Here is a 27,142-nt window from a genome sequence, read left to right as displayed (position 1 = left end):
TTTGTGGTAGAATAATTTATTTTATTCTGATATACTTTTAAAGAAATAATATACAAAGCTATTTTCGCCCCATCCTCACAAAAACCTCTGGTCCCCCACTATCTGAAAAGTGCGTACGTCACTCCAGTTCTACAAACCAACGCTTTGGCCAGTGCCTTCCCAATTTCAGCATGCCACTTATTGATCAGAGAGGTCTTAGGAGAAGGAAGGCGAAGCTAAGTTTGTGGACGTGGAAGAGTGAGACAGCATTGTCGTGTGAACGTTTCATTGTAAAATAGTTACTTTATTTAGTGAGGCCTAAAAAAGTTTAACTCCGGTAAAACAAAATGTTGCAAAAGTTAACTACGGAGTCCATTTAATTACTGCTGTACTGGCTTAGCTAGTATAGTCAAGAGAAAGGTGAGTCCCATGAAAAAATTATCCCATCCTGTTCACAAGGACACAATGAATAATGTGCAATAATTTAGGTTTACATAACCACGTGAAACTAAAGACCCTTTAACAATTTCGCAAGAAACTGCACATTATAAGGAATGAATTATTCTGCAGACTCAAGCTAGACAAAACAGACAAGCTTACAAAACATCAAAGTTCAGGGGAAACTGGGAAAATAATCAAGTACAGATTAAATGGGAGTTTAGATGCAGGGTTAAGTCTACGGAGGGTATTCAGAGGGTGTGGAGGACGAGAACGTTGCCCTTTATTGTAGGATTCTGTTGAGGGTTTAGTGATAGGGACTGGGAGGTTACCAGAAGGTTACTCCATGGTGAGGCATGTTCTGAGAAGTCTCCTGGCCCAACGTTAGAGGGGGCCATAGTCATGTTGGGGTGGGAAGTTAAGAAGTCTACAGACTATTTCCATCCAGCAGGAAAGTGGGGAGAGAGCATGGACAGACAGACAACTTCCATCAAGCAGCTATGCATCTTTGTCAGATCACATTAAAAAAGTACTCCTAATAATGAACCCATGATCCTGGGACTGCTAAATTCATGATTCCTTACTATATGAGTCTGGAAGGAATCAAAGTTGGCTCATTCAAGAATCTTCTTTGCACTCCTTCAAGTCTATGCTCAAGAAGTGTTCATGAATCAGTTGATTCATACATCTCAAGCCAATCTGAGTTCACGCTAGAAACTTCAGTTCAGCCACAAGTCAGTGGAGAAAAGTACACATTCCCAACCAAAACTGGCTATTCCAGAGGAAAAGCGAGAGATTCTCAGTTTCTCCAGTGCAACAAACAGTCCACGATTCCAAAAGGCGGCAGCTGTTTCTCAGGTAAGAAAAAGTTATGACCTGTATGTTCCTCAGAATCGACCGGTTTGGGTGTCCATGAAACGCTCAACTAGGCTTCGTATTCTTTCAGCCTGCAGTTTCATAGAAAATTGTAATCTTGGACGCCTAATAAAATATACACTTTCAGGGGCTTCGGCAATGGTACGCTTCATTGCTTGGCCCATGACGTCTTCAACAGGCCCAGACTCTTTTCCGTATTCCTCATTTGCCCTTTGGTTCATGACGTTACAGAAGTGTTCAGTCCAGGGCACAGAGGACCGCGTTGAGGGCTTCGACTGCAGTGTTAAGCAGTTCACCGTCCTTCGTCTCCCACACAGGTTCTCAGACCATGTAAGAGTTCTGATTCTTCAGCTTGTCCAGTTCTTTGCTCTGCTGTCTAAGGAACAGTATTCTGGGAGAAAGAAAAGGACACAGTTTTAAGAAAATAAGCAATTTATCGTGTGACATATAGACACAATTCCTAGACAAGACAATTATGATGTGTGTTTGTGTGTGCTCGCTTGTCATGTTCTCACCTCTGTTCCCTCAGCGTGGCCTGGATCTCACACACTCTGACTAATGATCTGAGGTTTTTGAGTTCAGTGCAGATCTCAGACATGTAGAGACTGCCCATGTTGTGGGCATCTTCCCGTAACCGTGCTGCCTGAAAGAGAAAGGCGGAGCTGGTTGAGAGAGTGCACCAAAACACAAATTAACTTTTAGCATGGAGCAAATATCAGAAAGTAAAAATAAGCTTCTTCAGAAGGAAATCACCAATCAGAAATGTGTTTCAGTAGTAACTTATCTGCTGCTTCTGACTAGCCATCTCCAGCATTTTTTGGTAGTTCAGCTCTTTGTAGTTGAAGTGATGGCTAAATATATACTATAATAATAATACTATAATGTCTCTTTTCTATCCATCAGGTCTCCATGAGCAGGTGTAACTGAAATATTTGATCATTGAAAGGCGAGTTTGGCTTTTTTGTATTCAATCAACTCCCAATATGAAATTGCCTGAGCGTGGCCTTGAGTATAGCTACTGCCATGTACAGTTGAAGTCGGAAGTTTACATACACCTTAGCCAAATACATTTAAACTCTGTTTTTCACAATTCCTTACATTTAATCCCAGTAATAATTCCCTGTCTTAGGTCAGTTAGGATCACCACTTTATTTAAAAAATGTGAAATGTCAGAATAATAGTAGAGCGAATTATTTATTTCAGCTTTTATTTCCTTCATCACATTCCCAGTGGGTCAGAAGTTTACATACACTCAATTAGTATTTGTAAGCATTGCCTTTGAATTGTTTAACTTGGGTCAAAAGTTTTGGGTAGCCTTCCACAAGCTTCCCACAATAAGTGTTTTGGCCCATTCTTCCTGACAGAGCTGGTGCAACTGAGTCAGGTTTGTAGGCCTCTTTGCTCACACACACTTTTTCAGTTTTGCCCACAAATTTTCTATGGGATTGAGGTCAGGGCTTTGTGATGGCCACTCTAATACCTTGACTTTGTTGTCCTTAAGCTATTTTGCCACAACTTTGGAAGTATGCTTGGGGTCATTGTCCATTTGGAAGACCCATTTGCAACCAAGCTTTAACTTCCTGACTGACGGCTTGAGATGTTGCTTCAATATATCCACATAATGTTCCTTCCTCATGAAGCCATCTATTTTGTGAAGTGCACCAGTCCCTCCTGCAGAATAGCACCCCCACAACATGATGCTGCCACACTCATGCTTCACGGTTGGGATGGTGTTCTTCAGCTTCCAAGCCTCCCCCCTTTTCCTCCAAACACAACGATGGTCATTACGGCCAAACAGTTCTATTTTTGTTTCATCAGACCAGGGGACATTTCTCCAAAAAGCACGATCTTTGTCCCATGTGCAGTTGCAAACAGTAGTCTGTATTTTTTTGGCGGCGGTTTTGGAGCAGTGGCTTCTTCCTTGCTGAGCGGCCTTTCAGGTTATTTCGATATTGGACTCGTTTTACTGTGGATATAGATACTTTGTACCCGTTTCCTCCAGCATATTAACAAGGTCCGTTGCTGTTGTTCTGGGATTGATTTGCATCCCATGATGTCAAGCAAAGAGGCACTGAGTTTGAAGGTAGGCCTTGAAATACATCCACAGGTACACCTCCAATTGACCCAAATGATGTCAATTAGCCTATCAGAAGCTTCTAAAGCCATGACATCATTTTCTGAAATTTTCCAAGCTGTTTAAAGGCACAGTCAACTTAGTGTATGTAAACTTCTGACCCACTGGAATTGTGATACAGTGAATTATAAGTGAAAAAATCTGTCTGTAAACAATAGTTGTAAAAATGAATTGTGTCATGCACAAAGTAGACGTCGTAACCGACTTGCCAAAACTATAGTTTGTTAACAAGACATTTGTGAAGTGGTTGAAAAACTAGTTTTAATGACTCCAACCTAAGTGTATGTAAACTTCCGACCTCAACTGTAGGTACGAAATGTGATTGTATAGTAGTGCTATTTTAAACTGCTGTTACTTAATAATATGCACACAACTCAATGACATGCACATATCCTACTAACATCAATGCATGACTACTAAATTGCGATCACATAAATCTTAATTTAACTAATATGACCTTCTGTGTATTCCTGTTATATCCACACAGTGTGGTATTATTTTCATGATTAATATTGAACCCATTAAAATCTTAGTCATATAGTTGACAGATATTAACATACAAACTACTAACTCGGTGTTCCCATATGTTGATCATCCCGTTATCGCACTTAACAGTGGAGCTCCCTACCTGCTTCTCGATGTGCTCGGCGGGCCAGTTCTGGACGTGCCTGATGAGGTTCTCATCAAAGTGAGAGGCCAGCGAGGGAGTGAAGGAGCCGGGAGTGCTGGACTGGGCTGAGGCGACATTGAGAACCGAATGGCCGCCGGTGGCGTTGCCGTTAGGTCCTGATGGTGGACTCCCCTGACTGCTGGACAAGAGAGAAAGCAGAGTAGTTATAAGGAGAGTAAGGCTCCGTCCAGAAACAACCTCCAGTCTACCACCTACACACTTGTGTTGATTGGAAAGGTTTGGATAGGTGGCTACTACAAAAGAGCTTTTATACATCTAATCCTTCCAGATATACACAAGTGCCTCTATATTTCAAACTACCTCCGCTGTCGGAGAGTTCGGGGGTCCTCTGGATGTTTCTCTGCTGAAGCCTGTTGAGAAACTGGTCCTGGTTTCACTGGGGTAACCTACAGAGGCACAGAGGGGAGAGGGAGGGATGGAGAGAGTAAGCCATTAAAAAGGGAGTGTAGAGTGTAAGAGATAAGAAAACAATTAAGAAAAATAAAGCAAGAAACCGGGAACGAGAGAAGAGAGCAGAGGTGAATGGAGATAAAAGAATGGTGACGTGCGGGAGAAAGAAACACAGATCACAGGGTTGAAATTATTATTTATTTTTTTTGTAAACAATACACCCCCAATCATAACAATATTATTTGACAAGTTTACAGTTTCCGTGGAGGTGCTGACCTTTGGTTGGGAGGAGGCAGGAGGCATGCTGAGTGCAGGTTTCTGGTTAAGGAGGTTGGTCTGGGGCGTGCCGTTCCTGGGTGACACATATGAGCGGGGTGAGGAGGTGTCCGACATTAGAGATATGGGTGACTGACTTGCCTGCTGGGCCGCTATTGGTTCATATCCAGGAGGGGAATAGGACAAAGGAGGAAATATTTTTAATGATAGCAACCTTAATCTCACATACAAAGGTTATTACTATACGGAACAAAAATATAAACGCAACCATTTCAAAGATTTGACAGTTCATATAAGGAAATCATTTAATTTAAATAAATTCATTAGGCCCTAAACTATGGACTTCAAATGAGTGGGCAGGGGTGCAGCCATGGGTGGGCATAGGCCCACCCACTGAAGAGTCATGCCAAGCCAATCAGAATGAGTTTTCCCCACAAAAGGGCTTTATTACAGACAGAAATCCCCCCCCCACCCCCTCCCCCTCAGATGATCAGGTGAAGAAACCAGATGTACAGGTTCTGGGCTGGTGTGGTTACACGTGGTCTGCGGTTGTGAGATCGGTTGGACGTACTGCCAAATTCGCTAAAATTATGTTGGAGCAGCTTATGATAGAGAAACTAACATTCAATTCTCTGGCAACCACTCTGGTGGACATTCTTGCAGTCTGAGACCAACACTTTACATGTTGCGTTTATATTTTTGTTCAGTATATAAATTATAAATATGCTTATAAGGACCGTCATTTTAAAGGTTTTATTTTTCTTATGCATCCAAAACTTTGTGAAACTCAGTGGCTATTGTTGCTTTGAGGACTACCCTGGTTAAATGCGTCAATAGCAAAGTTTTCTAGATTATTCAACAGAAAACCTAATCAGATGTTGACCTGAACTGAAGGACGCCCATAGTCCTTCTTGAGAGATAAGTAACATTTCCAGTTACAGATTTGAACAATAACAGCTTCCATGAAAACATTTAATAGGAGAATGCTTACAATGTATTTCTTTCTAAATAACATGTCAGAGTGCAATGTAAGCATAGCTCTTTTTACCAACCACAGGACACTGAAAAATCTGTAAAACCAGTCTAGCTAACAAAAAGAAAGGCATCAAAAAGATCACCCGAAAGGTGACATAACAGCGGCCATACCTTGGTTGGAGGATTGTTGAGCAGCTTGGGAAAGCAGAGAAGTGATGTTGAAAGCAGACGGTCCAGCAGTGAGGAGTTTATGAAGCATTGACTGCAAGGACGCTTGGGTGACAGCAGCCGCGAGGACTGTAGGAGGGAAAACACACACAGGACAATGAGAAAAATACAGATACGTACACACAGATATAAGGCAACAGACTTGTGTATGTATGTAACACATACACAAATGGGTCCATACACATACATTAACAAAGGGCAAGAGAGGAGAGGGGTTGTTGAGTGACACAGTGAAAAGGAGGTGAGCAGACATGATATAGGCTATACAAAACTGTCATTGAATGGGTGGTTTAATTTGATGATTTTATATTTACAACCCATTGGTAGGTAGGCAAGAATCCATTTTCTCAGGATCACTCATCCACAACAATAGAACCCACCAACCCTTCGCCTCGATTAAGCTACTCCCTATATCGTGAATTGAGCCTATTCAATATCTGCTCGGAGTAAGAGAAACTCTAAACCAAATGGGATCAGACTGAAGATCAAATCCACATTGGGTTTGTGGTCATATAATAACTCCAGATATCAGAAAATCCAAATGTGTGTTTCACATTTCAGTACAGCGGTGGGGGGAAGGGGGGGTAAGGTCCATTTTTTTTATTTTATTTTTTTTAACAATAATTATGCTCCATGAACATTTACAAAGAAAACATGACACTCAGATTTGCCCTTTGAGCCCAAAGTCATATTTTGTGACTTGGGGCTTGTGCCAATTAAGCCTTTTTCAACCGGTGAGCCATTTGAACTCAGGTACACTAAAGATCAAGAAGGAGAAATGTGGAATTGGCCAACTCACCCTCATTGATCTTGGCCATGTCCATGCTGCCGTTGTTCATCTGCAGGGTGGCTTGCAGCGCTGGGAGGAGCTGCCGCAGGAGGGCGGGGTCTTGGAGCAGGCCCGAGGCCTGGGTTTGGACAGAGGGGGACACCGGGACCGTGGAGGAGGAGGAAGATGAAGGGGTGGGGTTAGAGCCAGAGGCTTGGTTCAGGCCCGGATTGGTGGAGGAAGAGGACTGAGAAGGTGCAGAGTTGGAGGACTTGTCCCCTGAAGTGCCCTCTGTGGGGCAAAAAGAACAACAAGTTAGGACTGCGGACACTGGCTTGACAAACATAGGATGCACCTCTATAGTTCATAGTGACTTCCTTTCCTCCTCAACTTTTTTCACACATTGAAAAGGTGATAGCCATACTGCATAGAATTGTCAAGTCTTTTCAGATCAGTGCAGAGGAAGGAGAGGACACAAGGAAAATAAGTAACTTCTCACTATTGACACATTGGCCATATTATAAGACTGTAGATGATTTCATATACAGGTATAGTCATAATATCACAACAAAAAGGTACTCTTTAAATAGGCAGGCAAGTCAAAATCCAGATGTTACTGCTGCATCTGAAACCAAGACTACGCCTCCCATACGCTCTATCTCTGTAGTTTTCATACTCTGTGTCGACAGACTCTCGTCTGTAGTCCCGGTCTTTGGGGAAAGTGTTGGACTCCCTCTTAGATGGGTCTTTCTGCCTCTGCTCTCTGGACACAATGAAACACAAACGCAAGGTCACTGTCAGGTTTAAGTTGAATTAAACGGAGTGTAATTGCTGGTTGAATACAGATTGGGAATGTAATTTCATGTTCAGACTTCTGTCAGAATGTGTAATCTACCAATCTCCGTTTTGGGACATTTTAGCATGCTGTAGTAGGGCCCAAAAACTCAGTTTTATTTGTTGCCTGTTTGGTTTTTCCCATTTAGAATTGTTCTATTTTTTTCAGGTTTTCGCTCCCAAAATCACTTCAATAGAAAAACAAAATTGGGTGTTCCAAGTCCACAACAATGCATAAACCACATCAGGAGACCACTTTTGAGATCTGGAAAAACCCTTTAAATCAAGTTCGCAAGAGACTGTTAGGTTAGCGGTGTTTCTGTAGCACACATGTGATTGCATAGTTTGCTAAACAAATTGCCACTGGATTGATTACAATAATCATGATATCATTCTGCCAGGTAGGCATAGGATACTTTGTAGTAGAGGTTGACCGATTAATCGGAATGGCCGATTAATTGGGGCCGATTTCAAGTTTTCATAACAATCGAAAATCTGTATTTTTGGGCACCGATTTGGCAGAATTTTTTTATTATATATTTTTCTACACCTTTATTTAACTAGGCAAGTTGGTTAAGAACACATTCTTATTTTCAATGACAGCCTAGGAACGGTGGGTTAACTGCCTTGTTCAGGCGCAGAACGACAGATTTTTACTGTGTCAGCTCGGGGATTCGTTTTTGCAACCTTCCGGTTACTAGTCCAACGCTCTAACCACCTGCCTTATATTGCACTCCACGAGGAGCCTGCGTGGCAGGCTGACTACCTGTTACACGAAGGCAGCAAGAAGCCAAGGTAAGTTGCTAGCTAGCATTAACCTTATAAAAAACAATCAATCTTCACATAATCACTAGTTAACTACACATGGTTGATGATATTACTAGTTTATCTAGCGTGTCCTGCGTTGCATATAATCGATGTGGTGCCTGTTAATTTCTCATCGAATCACAGCCTACTTCGCCAAACGGGTGATGATTTAACACTGTCATTGCACCAAACCTAACCTTAAATATCAATGCCTTTCTTTAAAATCAATAGACAAGTATATATTTTTAAACCTGCATATTTAGTTAATATTGCCTGCTAACATGAATTTCTTAGACTTAGGGATGCCACCCGTTAGATAAAATACGGAACAGTTCCATATTTCACTGAAAGAATAAACGTTTTGATTTCGAAATGATAGTTTCCGGATTCGCCCAAATTAATGACCAAAGGCTCGTATTTATGTGTTATTATACAATTAAGTCTAAGATTTGATATTTGATAGAGCAGACTGACTGAGCGTTGGTAGGCAGCAGCAGGCTCGTACACATTCATTCAAACAGCACTTTCGTGCGGTTTGCCAGCAGCTCTTCGCAATGCTTCAAGCCTATCAACTCCCGAGATTAGGCTGGTGTAACCGAAGTGAAATGGCTAGCTAGTTAGCAGGGTGCGCGCTAATAGCATTTCAATCGGTGACGTCACTCGCTCTGAGACTTGGAGTAGTTGTTCCCCTTGCTCTGCATGGGTAACGCTGCTTCGAGGGTGGCTGTTGTCGATGTGTTCCTGGTTCGAGCCCAGGTAGGGGCGAGGAGAGGGAAAGAAGCTATACTGTTACACTGGCAATACTGAAGTGCCTATAAGAACATCCAATAGTTTAAGGTATATGAAATACAAATGGTATACAGAAATAGTCCTATAATTCCTATAATAACTACAACCTAAAACTTCTTACCTGGGAATATTGAAGACTCATGTTAAAAGGAACCACCAGCTTTCATATGTTCTCATGTTCTGAGCAAGGAACTTAAAAGTTAGCTTTCTCACATGGCACATATTGCACTTTTACTTTCTTCTCCAACACTTTGTTTTTGCATTATTTAAACCAAATTGAACATTTGGTTTTATTATCTATTTGAGGCTAAATTGATTTTATTGATTTTGATTTTATTAAGTTAAAATAAGTGTTCATTCAGTATTGTTTTAATTGTCATTATTACAAATACATGTATATAAAAAAATATGTATAAAAATATTTAAAAAAAATAATCGGTATCGGCGTTGAAAAATCATAATCGGTCAACTTCTACCTCGTAGTGAAAATTTAATTGAAAAGGGTTTTGGGAAAGCCTTTCCATCGTTGTCATTAGCATCATCGCTAACGGCTAGGCATACACAAAGACAGATGCACGCACAAACACAGGGGAATTCCCACATTGCTCTACAGAAGGTTGAAAGAAAATACTAATTACTGATGCATTTTGATTCTTGTCGCGTGAAAATTTTTGGCAAATTTAATACATTTAATATTGTTGAATTCCGTTTAATGTCTGGATTCAGCGATTCCGTCTGCGTTTTCCGCATCAGGGATGTTATAGGGCACTACAATAATTCAATCAATGAAATTAGGCTCATAAATATGTTATAATGGGCCGGCGGACTACGGCAGCCACGCGGCTGTGGATTCTGTATTGAGTTTTAGGGTAGAAACGGAAGAGTTGAGGGAAAAGAGGAGAAGAGTATGGCGCTTAGGAGTGACACTTTTTCCATGATTCAAGGCCTTACCTCTCCAGCCAGTCTTTGGGCTTCTCCCATTGAGAGACCTCAGTCCTGCAGTTGTAGTAGTACTTCTTGCCGGAGGAGCTGATGTGCTCGGACCAGTCGTCTGCAGGCTCATGAGGCTGAGGGAAAAAGGCACGACAAATAGGTTAACGAACACTCTAGGGTAGGTTTTGCAGAGTGCAAACAAAGTTCGAGTCCGCATTTGGGGAAACAGCACTAATGTTCTACCTAGCACTTTTCCAATTGTTTTTATTTTGTTGATGAAACTTAGGAGAGGGGTGTCAGGCAGTGGGAATGTTTTTTTCCGTAGTACAGATCTAACATGCATGCAATGGAAGAAAATCAGTGCTCATTGTTTGCAGTAACTTCTTTGTTGTAATATCCCAAACGGACGTGGCAGTATCACCAACTAAGGATTCTAGCTTTAAGATCAAGTAGGCCTACATTCGGGGATGTGATCAGCACTACATGGAAAATCAGGGGAAAGGCTAGTGATCAGATTCACATGTAAAATCCTGTGTGGGGATCCTTGCTTCAAGTATTGGACCTAATGTTCGTTTTATGCTTAGAACCATTCTATAAGAAGCAACCGATGGTTTATCTAGAAAAACACATTTTAGTCTAATTTGGATGGGTCAATACATTTTTCTTTTACAACATACAAAAAGCAATGTTAGAAGGCATCAAGTAAATACAATACAGGAAATAAATACAGGATGTGAGAATATAGGCCTAGACTTCGCACGGTTGATAAGAGCAAGTTACCTAAACCCGCACACTATTTAGGCTAGTCTGCCTCGGTCAAATGTGTATGCCTGTATGCAGGGTGTATGCCTATATGCTGAAACTCTCTGCTTATCCCCGTTACACTGACTATCCTGTCTACACAGAGAACATACTCAACAAGGCTAGCAGTAATACTCGGCTCGTGGGCCAGGCTCCAAGGCATTCATTTAAGTCATTTACAGGTGTTCTCTTGACAGTGTTGAAAGACTTGAAATGCATGCTGAGCTAACCCTTCGGCTCGAGAGGCTGATATCTCGATGCAAAAGTAACTCTACCCCATTGTTTCACTGCAGAAGGGAGGGGGTTTGTTTTTGGTTGTGTATGTATGTATGTATAACTGTGGTGAGCTGCAGAAAGAATATCCTCTTGAACGACTGATTATCATCACCATCAACTTCTTGATGGAGATGAACACCAGAGAACAACCAACCAAAATCTCCTCCTTTGATTAGATTTTTTCATTTTATTTTATTTTATTACATAGACATTTGAATGTGTAGTCCAGTTTCGTGTGACAAATGACCTCAATTCCCAATTCCCAATCTGGCCCTCAAACCATCATGGTCACCTAATAATCCCCAGTTTACAATTGGCTCATTCATCCCCCTCTTCTCCCCTGTAACTATTCCCCAGGTCGTTGCTGCAAATGAGAACGTGTTCTCAGTCAACTTACCTGGTAAAATAACGGTAAAATAAAATAAATAAAAAATTGGCTCTGTCATCCGGACAGAGCCAATTGAGGTCATTTGTCACACGAAACTGGACTACACATTCAAATGTCGACGTAAAATCAAATCAAATTTGATTTGCAACGTTGTAAACAGGTGTAGACTAAACAGTGAAATGCCTACTTGTGGGCCCATCCCAACAATGCAGAGAGAAAAAAACTAGAACGATAACAAGAAATAAATACACAATGAGTTACGATAACTTGGCTATATCCATGGGGTACGAGTACCAAGTCGATGTACATATTGGAAGGGGTAAAATGAATAGGCAACAGGATAGATAATAAGCAGAAGCGTATGCAGTAGCTCAGCATGTGACACCATAGTACCCTCCAAACTCGCCATTAAGCTCGAGACATTGGGTTTCGACCCCGCCCTGTGCAACTGGGTCCTGGACTTTCTGACGGGCCGCCCCCAGGTGGTGAGCGTAAGAAACAAAATAGCCACCCCGCTGATCCTCAACACTGGGACCCCACAAGGGTGCATTCTCAGCACTCTCCTGTACTCCCATGACTGCGTGGCCATGTACGCTTCCAACTCAATCATCAAGTTTGCAGACGACACTACAGTGGTAGGCTTGATTACCAACAACAACGAGACGGCCTACAGGGAGGAGGTGAGGGTCCTCGGAGTGTGCTGTAGTGAAAATAACCTCACACTCAACTTCAACAAAACAAAGGAGATGATCGTGGACTTCAGGAAACAGCAGAGGGAGCACCCCTCTATCCACATCAACGGGACAGCAGTGGAGAAGGTGGAAAGTTAAGTTCCTCTGCGTACACATCACGGACAAACTGAAATGGTCCACCCACACAGACAGTGTGGTGAAGAAGGCGCAACAGCGGGGGCAAACTACCTGCCCTCCAGGACACCTACATCACCCGATGTCACAGGAAGGCCAAAACGATCATCAAGGACAACAACCACCTGAGCCACTGCCTGTTCACCCCGCTATCATCCTGAAGGCGAGGTCAGTACAGGTGCATCAAAGCTGGAACCGAGACTGAAAAACAGCTTCTACCTCAAGGCCATCAGCCATAACTACCATTGAGTGGCTGCTGCCAACATACAGACTCAAATCTCTAGCCACTTTAATAATTGATGTAATAAATGTATCACTAGTCACTTCAAACAATGGCAGTTTATAATGTTTAAATACCTTACATTACTCATCTCATATGTATATACTGTACTCTATACCATCTACTGCATCTTGCCTATGCCGCACGGCCATCGCTCATCCATATACTGTATTTATATGTACATATTCTCATTCATCCCTTTACACTTGTGTGTATAAGGTAGTTGTTGTGAAATTGTTAGATTACTTGTTAGATATTACTGCACTGCCGGAACTAGAAGCACAAGCATTTCGCTACACTCACATTAATATCTGCTAACCATGTGTCTGTGACCAATAAAATTTGAATTGGTGTCTTGAGTCAAAAGAGTTATAGTACAAAAAGGGGGGAAGAGTCAATGCAGATAGCCCGGGTAGCTTTTTGGTTAAATATTTAGCAGTGTCATGGCTTGGGGGTAGCTGTTCAGTGTCCTGTTGGTTTCAGACTTGGTGCACCGGTATCGCTTGCCATGCGGTAGCAGAGAACACTATGACTTGGGTGGCTGGAGTCTGACAATTTTTAGGGCCTTCCTCTGACACCGCCTGGTATAGAGATCCTGGGTGGCAGGGTGCTTGGCCCCAGTGATGTACTGGGCCGTACGCACTATCCTCTGTAGCGCCTTGCTGTCAGATGCCAAGCAGTTGCCATACCAAACGGTGATGCAGCCAGTGAAGATGCTCTCAATAGCGCAGCTATAGAACTTGCCTATGTATTGTATATGAGTTTGTCCTGTGGCTCAGGGGCCCATGATGTATCATTATAACCATAGCCTGGTGAATGCCTACTTTCAGAAATAATTTGTTCAAGAAGAAATAAGTATCTTACTGTGTCTGATGCCTTGCTTTGATTTGAGTGGGAGTTGGAGCTGTGGTTGTGCAAATTCTCTTGCGGAGAGCAGCTGGTACCTATAAATTAAAACAGTATGATGAGAACACTTCTGAGAAATAAAACAGAATTAGAAATGATAGACATGACAAGTTAGGCTACCCATACATTGAACAAAATATTTGTGGAATTTACAGCGGCTATCCATTTTATGAAGTACCGGGTACAGTATGTCGAAAATGTATACTTTAGTGCACAAGAGAATAATACTAATATCGCCTAGGTGCATGTCAGTTTTAGCATTCTACAGAGCTTGCTCATTTGGCAAGACAGTAACAAGTTAACTATCTAAAAACTGGTGCCCAAGCTACCATATACTAGCACTTGTGGAACATCAGCTACATAACTTCTTATGTTAATGTTGCATTGATGTCTGTGTATAGACTTGACCAACAGTTGTGTGTATATCTTCAGTCAGGAATTGGACCTTAGACTAGACTTCAGTGATTTAAATATTTCCAGCGGTCAATGTCTTGTTGTACGCGAGTATCTATGCATGTTTTGAGCAGGTGACGTGTGCAGAAGTCCAAGTGATTTTAATAACCCAATCAACAGTGTATATATATTTTAAGCAGTTTGATGTATATATATTATTTTAGTTTGATGTAGGATCTCGCTAGCCTGGTCCCAGATACAGCCAACTCCAAAAGGATGCTTGGCATAACGAAGACCACAGGAATTGGCTAAACAGAACAAACATACCTAGGTCCAGGATAAGCTCTCATCTGGCTGAACAAACGTACAAGCTTCTCTGTGCACACAGTACTGTTGACAAGCATACAGAGAAGGGAACATCTGTATTTGTGTGTAGCTCGGTTCTCTTTGGGCTTACCACCATCTTTGCCTCGGAGTGTGTGAAATGTTTTTGTTTTGCTGTGCCCGTCGCTGTATTTATTGACCGGACTTTCATCAGAGCGCCGGAGCATTTTGTAGGGCGGTGTAGGATCTGATAACCCATCTCGCATTTTATCGTGACCGTGAAGGGTGGTAGATTGACTCTTTGGCTGGGATTTGTGAGTCTGCAATACAAATAGACTTGTGTTAGTCAACATATCAATACAAAGCCACCTCTTCTGTTTGATAAACACCTGACATTATACTGTAGGCCTATTATCCACTCTTGACATTGTGCTGTAATTCTCATTCCTGCCTATGTATGCACAACCGTTTGTATTGTTTTTTTTAATTCCCTAACCTTAACCCAATTATTTTTGCCTGCATTTGTCATTACGGTTCTGCACAACATTGTGAAGAGCGTTCGATTTGGCTGCTGGGGGGGAAAAGGAGACCCCGAGCTCTGCAAAAACCATTGACAGCTACGGTTTTAATATCATTACCTCTTGAAGAGCATAGTCAGAACTACACATTTAGCTCTGTAAGAGTTATACTGCAAGTAGCATCATGCTTTTCATGGTCAGTGGCTAAACATCAATGCATAATGTATTTTCAAATACGTGAGTGTAGCCTATCCATTTGTCACGTCGCTAGCTAAACAACCAATGTGTCATTTTGCTTGCTTCATCAGCGATTGGGATTTTGGAAAGAGCTTGACATCTGCAACTCCTCATCCTGGTAAAAAGTTGTCAGTCGGACTACTGTCATCACCACCATAGATCAAACAGTATTTGGATATCGCCATCTTGTTTATCCCCTCAAAGGTAGCTTGTTAAACTAGCCTTATTGACGTGATATGTGATTAGCTAGCCAATTTGATGTGGTCCATCAATCAATGTAGCCCATCATGTCTGTCAGCAATTGTGATTAAACACTATTTAAAACAATGTTGAAAATGGGATAGCGTTATCTAACTTCGCTAGGTAACAGAGCTACGTTGGTTGGAGAGAAAAAAGTACACTCACGTTAGTAGGTCTACTTACCACACTGTTTAGCCAACTGTACAACATTTCTACCGGTAACTTGCACAATAAACATTATCAGCCAACAGTAGGGCCTACGTCGGCAAATGCGCCCTTCTGCTTGACAGGCAAAGCACAAAGGCTTGTCAGGTAGCTATCGTTCACATATATCAAATTAATTGTGGTTGATTTGCATGGAATAATCGGAAATGTGTATTTCTGACTATGCTCTTCAAAGGGTTATTACAACCAAATAGTTCATATTTATTTAACAATCCCTTGAAAACGTCATGTAGTTGTCAATGGGTTCAGCGCTCTGCACCTTGACGTTTTATTGATAAAGACCTAGCTATAGTTAGCTCTTACTAACGTTAGCCAGATAACATTTACCTGGCAGAATATATTTATCCAGCTACACTAGCTAGCAGATTGGCTATTTAGTTAGTTATATACGATATGGTTATGCTACATTCGTTATCCTGCTGGCTATCAAGGCCTGCAATTTCAAGCTCTCTCGTAAAGGTAAACATGGTTAGCGTTAGCTAGCTACGTCACGGGAAACCAGCCAGCAGTTAGTTAAGTTAGCTGGCTAGTTAACCATCAGTTGTTCCTAAACACATTAACGTAGTTAGTTAGCTAGTGTAAATAGCTGACGTTAGATGTAGGCCAACGTATCTTCAGTAACGTAATTTTGCACAAAACTGAGCCATGGCTTGGGAGTTGCAAAGCCAGGCTGAGGCCTGCCTAGCTTACGAGTTAATTAGGTGGCTATTTTAACCATTTATAGAAGCTAACTAAGTTAGCTAGATAACATACTTGTTAACCAGGCAGCTAGCTAATTAGCCTGTATTCACTATTTACCTGATAGGGTTGGGAATCCCTTCGGTCGTTGCACCTGAAATATAGGAAAATAAAGTTAGCCAAGTTATAGGGCACACATCTAAAATGTTGATGCCGTCTCTGCTCGCGCTGCAAAATATGCTACAAGTAGCTAGCTAGCGAAAAGCGAGTTAGCTGTAACTAGCTAGACATGCTAGTTGGCAGCATTATTTTAAATATGTGGAGGAGCCGTCAATGAGAAGTGGCAATAAAATGTATTGTCGTTTACCCATCGCTGAGTCTCGGTTGTTTCCTAGCATGCATTACCATCAATGCCGTGTTGATGTGTGTGTGCGCGCGAGGGGGTGAACTATGGACAACAAAATAGTATTCTCGTCTTTGGTAACTTGGTCTTGGCGATGTCTCTGTATTTAGTTAGCCAGCTAGGGACGCTAGCAACTAAATTTGTACAGTGGCTAGCTACACTATGTTGAAAACGGCCTTTGGTACATTATTTGCTCGCCTAAACTGCACAATCTATCCGGTTCAGTGCAAGGAAACAGACGAAGCAATGCTAACTGCCCCGCCTCCAATGTCTTAGCTATTTCCGGGATACTCCCATGTCGGAAAAGAGTCGCAAACCCTTTAAAAATTATGATTTGCAACGCAGTCTTACAAATAACTTTCTCACCAAGAAAGGTGGACACAGAGGAAATACAGTGGTTGAAATAACAACACAGCCCACCTAACTGCTAATGCACATGGCTAAGAAAAGGAGATGATGAAAGCAAGGTTCACAAAAGTAATTATAAAAGTGATAGGCATATGCACTTTCCCCTACCCCAGTAGCCTATTTCGATAGTCTAAAAAACAATCAAGGTGCCCAATGCAACATTAAATTATAAATCAATCACTATCCCCTTCCCCTAGTGTTCTTAGTTCATCCATGGGCTTTGCAAAGCATTACCCAATCTAATCAAAGCGATAGTTTGTTGAATTTCACAGCACTATATTTACATTACATTTAAGTCATTTAGCAGACGCTCTTATCCAGAGCGACTTACAAGTACATACGTTCATATTTTTTTTGTACTGGCCCCCCGTGGGAATCGAACCCACAACCCTGGCGTTGCAAGCACCATGCTCTACCAACTGAGCCACACGGGGCCCTAGGCTGAGACAAAAGCCTAAATAGACTGTGGTCCTTCGGGACCAGTAAGAACACTTCCCATATTTTTCAGGGATTGATCCTGGTCTGGATAGCCTACCAATCAGGACCAATGCTGTTTTTATGTATCGCTGTCTGTCTTGTCTGTCTAGTATGTCTGTCTGTTCATCTATATAATGGCAAGGAGACATCAGACCATGCCTTTGTTTGGCCTCTGCTTTCCAATGCCTGTTATGGTCCAGTCAGATCCGAATGAACCGACCTCGTGATATAGAACTGATGGGGAAACGTGTAGGGCGAGGGGGACATTTGCACCAAAGGTTTATTGAACCTTTACGCTTGCCTGGTAAATTTGGGTCAGAGCTGGTGACAAGTCACATGGACCAATACTGTCTGGATCAGACTGGCTCTTATTGCTTTTACTCTATGTTTGTCTCTTATTTTGTTCACGTGTGGATGTTCAAATGGACCCAACATCTCACGTTTTAGAAGGAGAAACGTCCATGGAGTCATTTTCTCTCTGGTGAGTGTTACCTAATTTGTACTGTGCTGAGCTTGCTGAATTGCATATTGACACCATCATTATTTACATTATTTTGATCCAATAGCTGTAGAGGATGGTTTGTAAAACAAATAAACAAACTGTTAGGGATGGAAAAGCCATCTGCTCTTTTTATTAAGAATAAATTCAGCACTTTTGGTCACAAACAGTGTGCAGATTTCTTTAAATTCAACACAGTTCATCTGATTTATCAAGCACCATTTTTAGTTGTTTCCGTTCTCTTTAAAGTATTGAGTCATTTTCCACTCACACAGTACAATATTCATATTCTTATTGTCCACAAAAGTCACAAACTGACTCAGTTGCTTGTTAGTCAACTGCTTAGGAATGTAGATCGCAGCCATATACTTGCTTTCATGTATCCCACAGATGCATTTGATTGATCGGTTTCAGTGTACGTTCAATCTGTGTACATCAATCAATGATGTCACATGAAGGACAGAAAAGCTATGATTCTGTGGTGAGAGAGCATATACTTGTATAATTGGTTGAGAGAACTTACAACTTCAATAACATGGCACTAGGTGGAGTGTAGAAAGAATGTGGACTATTGAAAGATTTGGTTTCAATGAGTCACAGATCTATAACTCACATTTCTATCTGAAATCAGTCAGGTCCTACACTGAACTACATAATAGATCTTCAAAAAAGGACATGTCAAATCTGCTAAATTGCAAACATTTAACCTATCTTATCCACTTGGTGGCAGTAATACCATAAAACAGAACATGTTTTCGGACCATAGGGGTTTTCTTTTTCTACTCCATTAAAGGCCCATTGCAGCCATTTTTATCTCAATATCAAATAATTTCTGGGCACCTTACTGTGATTGTTTTCAATCAAAATGTTAAAAAATAAACAAAACAGCTTCTTAGCAAGAGCAATTTCTCAAACAAGATTCTCTTAATATCTGACTTATATGGGTGGTTACCATTTAGACATAACAGAAATGTTGAATGTATTGTATAAGCCTTCTAAGGTCTCACATACATGAGACATTCAAATTTCAAGCACTTGGATCATAGTAATAGCAAGCTGTTGCCTGTATGCATGTATTGTATGAAAAACATACAAGAGCCATGTAAGCTAAGTCTTCTATGGCAGAGGCGGCTCCAGGCACAAGCGGCATAAGCCATTTATTTTAGGAATTCAGTCTGGGTCTCAACTTACTGTTGAGGGTTAGAATAGTAGAATACACAGGGTGCATATCAAAATACTGTGCTTGGTTAAAACCCTGGGTATACAAATAATGTATTTTTCTTAGAGATATTGTCATGTTTCTTTTTATGAGTTGATTTATTTAAAAAAAACGTGAAACATATAAGGAATGCATTCCCAGAACATACCCCGTACATCAACTTTTCTTATAATATAGCCTTTTGGTGCCCTATGCGAGATCTGGTTGGGGGGCCCCCCACCTTGTGACAAAACATTTTTGTGGCTCCCCTCTTGACGGTGGAGAGAAACATTTTAAGGTTAATATCCTGCAATTCCACACATTTTGCCATGGGGCAGAGAGAAATTATTGCGGTTTTAAAGCACGTTTTCTACAATTCTACAAATGTTGTCATTGGGCGAAGACAACATTTAGCAATATTATAACAAATTTCATGCAATTATACTCATTTTCCATGGGGCAGAGATCATTTTTTGCACTTTTAAAGCAAAACATGTTTTTATTTTTGGGGGTAGATCAGCTTTAATATTGCAGATAGATTGTAGCTTCCATCAAAGTAATTGCATAATTTCTAATCCCCCATATACAATATATATTTTGTAAATATATGTCAGATAACAACGCAAACATTGTTACCTGACGTGGCTAATTGAGTGACATTAGAGAGAAACATATCTTATATTAATAAATGAAAATAACATTTAATTAATATATTTTGTCTCAAATATGTCATATCATATCTTTGTAGGAATTGCACCACAATCATTCAATTGTGTATGTCAATAAGGTATCTGTCAACGTCGTGTGTATAGGTGGCAGGGAAGTCAGGCGCAGGAGAGTAAATGAAGTGTAGATGGAGACTTTTAATAAATCACCATGACATGCTCCAAACACGAGAAATATACATACATCAAATAAAAATGGGTACGAGGACCCGTCGCGCACCTATACACCAATCAAACAACACTTGACATAAAACAATCTCTGACAAACACATGAAGGGAAACAGAGGGTTAAATACACAACAGGTAATGAATGGGATTGACAACAGGTGTGTGGGAAGACAAGACAAAACCAATGGAAAATGAAAAATGGATCGATGATGGCTAGAAGGCCGGTGAAGTCGACCGCCGAACACCGCCCGGACAAGGAGAGGCAACGACTTCGGCAGAAGTCGTGACATTACCCCCCCCCCCCCCCTGACGCGCGGCTCCAGCAGCGCGTCGACACCGGCCTCGGGGACGACCCGGAGGGCGAGGCGCAGGGCGATCCGGATGGAGGCGGTGGAATTCTTTTAACATGGAAGGATCTAAAACGTCCTCCACCGGAACCCAGCATCTCTCCTCCGGCCCGTACCCCTCCCAGTCCACGAGGTACTGAAGGCCCCTCGCCCGACGTCTCGAATCCAAAATGGATCGAACAGAGTACGCCGGGACCCCCTCGATGTCTAGAGGAGGCGGAGGAACTTCACGCACTTCAGCCTCCTGGAGCGGGCCAGCCACCACCGGCCTGAGGAGAGACACATGGAACGAGGGGTTAATACGGTAATTAGTGGGCAGTTGTAATCTATAACATACCTCGTTCACTCTCCTCAGGACTTTAAACGGCCCCACAAACCGCGGACACAGCTTCCGGCAGAGCAGGCGGAGGGGCAGGTTTCGGGTCGAGAGCCAGACACTGTCCCCTGGTACGAACACCGGGGCCTCACTGCGGCGACGGTCTGCGCCAATTTTCTGGCGCCTTATGGCACGCTGAAGGTGGACGTGGGCTGCCTCCCAAGTTTCCTCAGCGTGCCGAAACCAATTGTCCACCGCAGGAGCTTCGGTCTGACTCTGATGCCAAGGAGCCAGAACCGGCTGATACCCTAATACACATTGAAAAGGGGTAAGGTTAGTGGAGGAGTGACGTAGCGAGTTCTGGGCCATCTCTGCCCAGGGCACGAACTTCGCCCACTCCCCCGGCCGGTCCTGGCAATAGGACCGCAGAAACCTGCCCACATCCTGGTTAACTCTCTCCACCTGCCCATTACTCTCAGGGTGAAAACCTGAGGTAAGACTAACCGAGATCCCCAGACGTTCCATGAACGCCTTCCAGACCCTTGACGTGAACTGGGGACCCCGATCAGACACTATATCCTCAGGCACCCCATAGTGCCGGAAAACATGTGTAAACAGGGCCTCCGCAGTTTGTAAGGCCGTAGGGAGACCGGGCAAAGGGAGAAGACGACAGGACTTAGAGAACCGATCCACAACGACCAGGATCGTGGTGTAACCCTGTGAAGGTGGAAGATCAGTCAAAAAATCCACTGACAGGTGCGACCACGGCCGTTGAGGAACGGGTAAAGGTAGAAGCTTACCTCTAGGCAGGTGTCTAGGAGCCTTGCACTGGGCGCACACTGAACAGGAGGAAACATAAATCCTCACGTCCTTAGCTAAAGTGGGCCACCAGTACCTCCCATCAAGACAGCGCATCGTCCGACCTATCCCAGGATGACCAGAGGAGGGTGATGTGTGAGCCCAATAAATCAATCTGTCGCGGGCAGCAGACGGAAAGTACAGACGACCAGCTGGACACTCAGGAGGAGAGGGCTCTGCACGTGACGCCCGCTCAATGTCCGCATCCAGCTCCCACACTACTGGTGCCACCAAACACGACTCTGGGAGTATGGGAGTGGGATCCATGGGTCGCTCCTCTGTGTCATACAGCCGAGACAATGCGTCTGCCTTGACGTTCTGGGAGCCTGGTCTGTAAGTAAGCGTAAACACAAAACGAGTGAAAAACATGGCCCACCTTGCCTGGCGAGGATTTAGTCTCTTCGCCTGCCGGATGTACTCCAGATTGCGGTGGTCAGTCCAGATGAGAAAAGGGTGATTAGCCCCCTCAAGCCAATGCCTCCACACCTTCAAGGCTTTTACGACAGCTAACAGCTCTCGGTCCCCCACATCATAGTTACGCTCCGCCGGGCTGAGCTTCTTCGAAAAGAAAGCACAGGGGCGAAGCTTCGGTGGCACACCCGAACGCTGAGAGAGCACTGCTCCTATCCCAGCTTCGGATGCGTCCACCTCTACTATGAATGGCAAAGAGGGATCCGGATGAGCCAACACAGGCGCCGAGGTAAACAGAGCCTTCAGTTGTCCAAAAGCCCTATTCGCCTCGGCCGACCACTGCAAGCGCACCGGTCCCCCCTTTAGCAGTGAGGTAATGGGAGCTGCAACCTGACCAAAACCCCGGATAAATCTCCGGTAGTAATTGGCAAACCCTAAAAAACGCTGCACCTCCTTTACCGTGGTTGGAGTCGGCCAATTACGCACGGCTGTAATGCGGTCGCTCTCCATTTCCACTCCTGAAGTGGAAATCTGATGCCCTAGGAAGGAGATGGATTGTTGGAAGAACAAGCATTTCTCAGCTTTGACATATAGATCATGCTCCAACAGGCGACCAAGCACCCTGCGCACCAAGGACACATGCTCGGCGCGTGTAGCAGAGTATATCAAAATATCATCGATATACACCACTACACCCTGCCCGTTCAGGTCCCTGAAGATCTCATCTACAAATGATTGGAAGACTGATGGAGCATTCATCAACCCATATGGCATGAACAGGTACTCATAATGACCTGAGGTGGTGCTAAATGCCATCTTCCACTCATCACCCCTCCTAATACGCACCAGATTGTACGCACTCCTGAGATCCAATTTTGTGAAGAAGCAGGCCCCGCGCATTGACTCCATTACTGTATTGATCAAAGGTAGCGGGTAACTATATTTTACTGTGATTTTATTAAGGTCTCGATAATCAATGCACGGGCGTAAACCGCCATCCTTCTTCTTCACAAAAAAGAAACTCGAAGAGGCGGGTGAAATGGATGGCTGAATGAACCCCTGACGCAGGGATTCAGAGATATACGTGACAGGGATACACGTGACTCCTGGGATATGCAGCGTCTACCAGGAGATCTATCGCACAATCCCCCTGTCGATGGGGTGGTAATTGAGTCGCCTTCTTTTTACAGAAGGCGAGTGCCAAATCGGCATATTCTGGGGGAATGCGCACGGTGGAAACCTGGTCTGGACTTTCCACCGTAGTAGCACCAACGGAAACCCCTACACACCTACCTGAGCACTCTCGCGACCACCCCGTGAGAGCCCTCTGTGGCCAAGAAACAGTGGGGTTATGAGTAGTTAACCATGTAGTTAACCATGAAGGGAAACAGAGGGTTAAATACACAACAGGTAATGAATGGGATTGACAACAACAGGTGTGTGGGAAGACAAGACAAAACCAATGGAAAATGAAAAATGGATCGATGATGGCTAGAAGGCCGGTGAAGTCGACCGCCGAACACCGCCCGGACAAGGAGAGGCAACGACTTCGGCAGAAGTCGTGACAGTATCCCTTTACATTTAAACACGTGTACGTACTGAAAATGGCAGATTTGGGCACTAATAAGCTCCTATGTGGTGGCTGTACAATATACTATACATGACGTCAGAGTTCTGGCTCTGCGCTTCACAGCACTGTGTGGGTTTTGACTGACAGCTGATCTGAACTTGAGCACTGAGCGACAAGTAGACCCGATCCCTCCCGGTAATAAGGCAACTTTTGCAAATGTTTTCTTGTCTGAGTGAGGGAAATGCTGTAAATTAAGATGGCTCAATATATTTTGAAAGATAATATGCTGAGGATTATAATAAATACCGCTTGGATGTTATAAAAAAAAAAGCCAAACACCCATGAGTCCAAATGTGCTCTTCACGTTTCTAAATCATAAAACTTGTGGTATATACAGTGTCAACATTTCTGACACTATGTTTGATGTACAGTTACAAGATTACTGTCGTCATACCCTGGGTTGTTCTGAACAGAATGAGCATATGTTTGTTTGTTATGTCGAAAATTTGCTGCGGCACGCACACTTAAATGCACTCATGACTCCTTTCTATGCGAACCCCAATTACAATCTGTTTCTCTGAATTGCCTTGTGAAAGCCAAACACTGTAATGTCGTATTTTGCAGAGATCTGTGGCCACTTGGACACCAGTTAGTCTTCTTACTCAAACCCTTGTAAAAAAATATATATATATGTTTTGACTACCCCACATTTTCCAGGAATAGTCATCATGTTACTGAATGTATGCAGAGTATATTTTTCAGATTTCGTTATCAACAAATGCGTCAAAGTACAGTAAATATAAAATGCACATAAATCAACAGTGTAATGTTTTGATTCCGTCTTGTCAGGTGAACTGTTGTGTACTCACCTTTGGTCTAATATTTTTTCCCAATGTCTCCAAACTGTTCCCTTTCAATTGCTACCATGGTTACGCGTATGGTTTTCATATTTCTTCAGTAAGAATATATTTAATTTAGCCCTATTCATATACAGTGCATTCGGAAAGAATTCAGACCCCTAGACTTTTGCCACATTTTGTTACATTACAGCCTTATTAAAAAAATAGTTTTGCACACAATATTCTAAAATGACAAAGCGAAAACAGGTTTCTATAGATTTTTGCAAACGTAGAAAAAAAAAAAAACTTATTTACATACGTTTTCAGAGCCTTTGCTACGAGACTCGAAATTGAGCTCAGGTGCATCCTGTTTCCATTGATGATCATTGAGATGTTTCTACAACTTGGTAAATTCAATTGATTGGACATAATTTGGAAGGCCTGTCTATATAGGGTCCCACAGTTGACAGTGCATGTCAGTGTAAAAACCAAGACATGTAGTCGAAGGAATCGTCCGTAGAACTCCGAGACAGGATTGTGACGAGGCACAGATCTGGGGAAGGGTACCAAAGAATTTCTGCAGCATTGAAGGTCTCCAAGAACACAGTGGCCTCCATCATTTCTAAATGGAAGAAGTTTGAAACCACCAAGTCTCTTCCTAGAGCTGGCCGCCTGGCCAAACTGAGCAATCAGGGAGGTGACCAAGAACCCTATGGTCACTCTGACAGGGCTCCAGAGTTCCTCTGTGGAGATGGGAGAACCTTCCAGAAGGACAACAACCATCTCTGCAGCATTCCACCAATCAGGCCTTTATGGTAGAGTGGCCAGCCTGAATACCAAGAGATACTTCTGGAGGAAACCTGGCACCATCCCTACAGTGAAGCATGGGTGGCAGCAAAATGCTGTGGGGATATTTTTCAGCGGCAGGGACTGGGACACTAGTAAGGATCGGAGCAAAGTACAGAGAGATCCTTGATGGAAAAACCTGCTCCAGAGCACACAGGACCTCAGACTGAGGTGAAGGTTCATCTTCCAACAGGACAACGACCCTAAGCACACAGCCTAGACAATGCAGGAGTGGCTTTGGGACAAGTCTCTGAATGTCCTTAAGTGGCCCAGCCAGAGCCCGGACTTGAACCCGATCGAGCATCTCTGGAGAAAGCTGAAAATAGCTGTGCAGTGACATTCCAACCTGACAGAGCTTGAGAGGATCTGCAGAGAAGAATGGGAGAAACTCCCCAAAGACATGTGTGCCAAGCTTGTAGTGTCATACCCAGGAAGACTTGAGGCTGTGATCACTGCCAAAGGTGCTTCAACAAAGTACTGAGTAAAGGGTCTAAATACTTATGAAAATGTGATCTTTTTTTTATACATTTGCACAAATTTCTAAAAACCTGTGTTTGCTTTGTCATTATGGGGTATTGGGTGTAGATTGATTAGGGGGAAAAAACTATTACATCCATTTTAGAAGAAGGCTGTAACATAACAAAATGTGAAAAAAGTCAAGGGGTCTGAATACTTTCTGAATGCTCTGTAGGGCAATTCAGTGTATAGGGTTAACACAAATATATACAAATACACAACTGAGATATAAGGAAAAACATACCAGATCCTTATTAGATTACTTCAACAACAAAAAAAAATCATGATTCTTTTCGATATGGGTTTCCACAGACAAGGAGTATGCTGAGTCTTTCTTTTGGACCAGGAGGTAAGTTTGAAGGTGTGTGTTTGTCTGATGGAGCGACCTGCACATTATGAGTATTCTCCCAAAAAGTCAGGCCAGATCAGTGTTTGTGAAGAAAATGGAATAAAGGAATGGAAGACATTGAAGACTATTTGGGCATACTGAAATGTAGATGTGGAAGAGAATCTGTCTGGGAATACCTTATATGGGCTCCCCTATTTGATGTTTTCACCACACCCTTGGTTTGACATTTGACACCTCTGACTCATCCCACATGACCCCTGACCTTGTCCTCTGACTGGCTATTTATGACCCTCCCACTGACCCTCTTGTAAATGGAGGGAGAGGAGTAGGTGGACTGCGTCTGAGTGTGTGTCACATCTACTCCCGCTCCTCCCCTACGTCGCCGGTATACTAACCACCAGTCCTGGGATTCATCATTACGCACACCTGGCATCAATCATTACACGCACCTGCACGTCATCATGATACTCACCTGGACTCCATCACATTCCTGATTACCGCCCCTATATCTGTCACTCCCTTTTTGGTCTTTCCTCAGTCAGTATTGTTCCTCTGTTTATGCTTAGACGCTACTGTTATGTTGTCTCGGTTCATGTTTGTTGTTTTATTAAACGTTGCACCTGCTTCTCGACTCTCAGCGTCTCCGTTACAGAATACTGACTCACAACAGAAGGAGCAGGAAAACAGAATATCTCCCAGACGGTCGACGAGAGGGAAACCTAAGTCAACACCATGACCAGCTAGTACAACTGGGGACGGCTATGGAAGAGGTTCTTCGCAGTGTGCAACATCTCAAAGAACATACACTGGGTCGACTGGATGTAGAGTGTAAGCACAACAGCCCATTCAGCAACCCGCTCAGGTCAGCGACGCCTGCTTGTCCCTTCCGGATAAATATGACTGCACCCCATCTAAATGCTGTGGCTTCCTACTTCAGTGCTCCCTCTACTTTACACACAAG

General features: G+C 43.0%; 1 protein-coding gene and 1 non-coding gene across 2 annotated transcripts; both read right to left on the bottom strand.

The window, feature by feature from the left end:
• Positions 1-16,933, bottom strand: LOC129814439 (WW domain-containing adapter protein with coiled-coil-like). The gene is made up of 13 exons (XM_055867552.1): positions 16,619-16,933; positions 16,372-16,405; positions 14,487-14,673; positions 13,595-13,674; positions 10,138-10,253; positions 7,389-7,519; positions 6,787-7,035; positions 5,931-6,056; positions 4,785-4,936; positions 4,419-4,504; positions 4,056-4,233; positions 1,809-1,936; positions 1-1,684 (listed from the first exon to the last, which is right to left on the bottom strand). The coding sequence occupies exons 1-13, from the start codon at positions 16,657-16,659 to the stop codon at positions 1,615-1,617; spliced, it is 1,578 nt and encodes a 525-aa protein (XP_055723527.1). The 5' UTR covers positions 16,660-16,933; the 3' UTR covers positions 1-1,614.
• A 489-nt stretch (positions 16,934-17,422) lies between these two features.
• Positions 17,423-17,498, bottom strand: trnaa-ugc (transfer RNA alanine (anticodon UGC)). The gene has a single exon. It is a non-coding gene; the product is annotated as a tRNA-Ala (tRNA).
• Positions 17,499-27,142: the final 9,644 nt, after the last annotated feature.

The sequence above is a fragment of the Salvelinus fontinalis genome, chromosome 17 (assembly GCF_029448725.1).
Source record: "Salvelinus fontinalis isolate EN_2023a chromosome 17, ASM2944872v1, whole genome shotgun sequence".
Taxonomy (NCBI): domain Eukaryota; kingdom Metazoa; phylum Chordata; class Actinopteri; order Salmoniformes; family Salmonidae; genus Salvelinus; species Salvelinus fontinalis.
Note: the sequence above shows the minus strand (reverse complement) of the source record. Positions and strands in the feature narration are given on the sequence as shown.

Excerpts from the sequence above, each read along its gene's own strand:
- LOC129814439 (XM_055867552.1), bottom strand. The coding sequence starts at position 16,659 with ATGGTAATGCATGCTAGGAAACAACCGAGACTCAGCGATGG. Across the intron at positions 14,674-16,371 it reads GGGATTCCCAACCCTATCAG|ACTCACAAATCCCAGCCAAA; the intron begins GTAAATAGTGAA and ends TTTGTATTGCAG. Across the intron at positions 6,057-6,786 it reads CATGGCCAAGATCAATGAGG|TCCTCGCGGCTGCTGTCACC; the intron begins GTGAGTTGGCCA and ends TCCCTCCTACAG.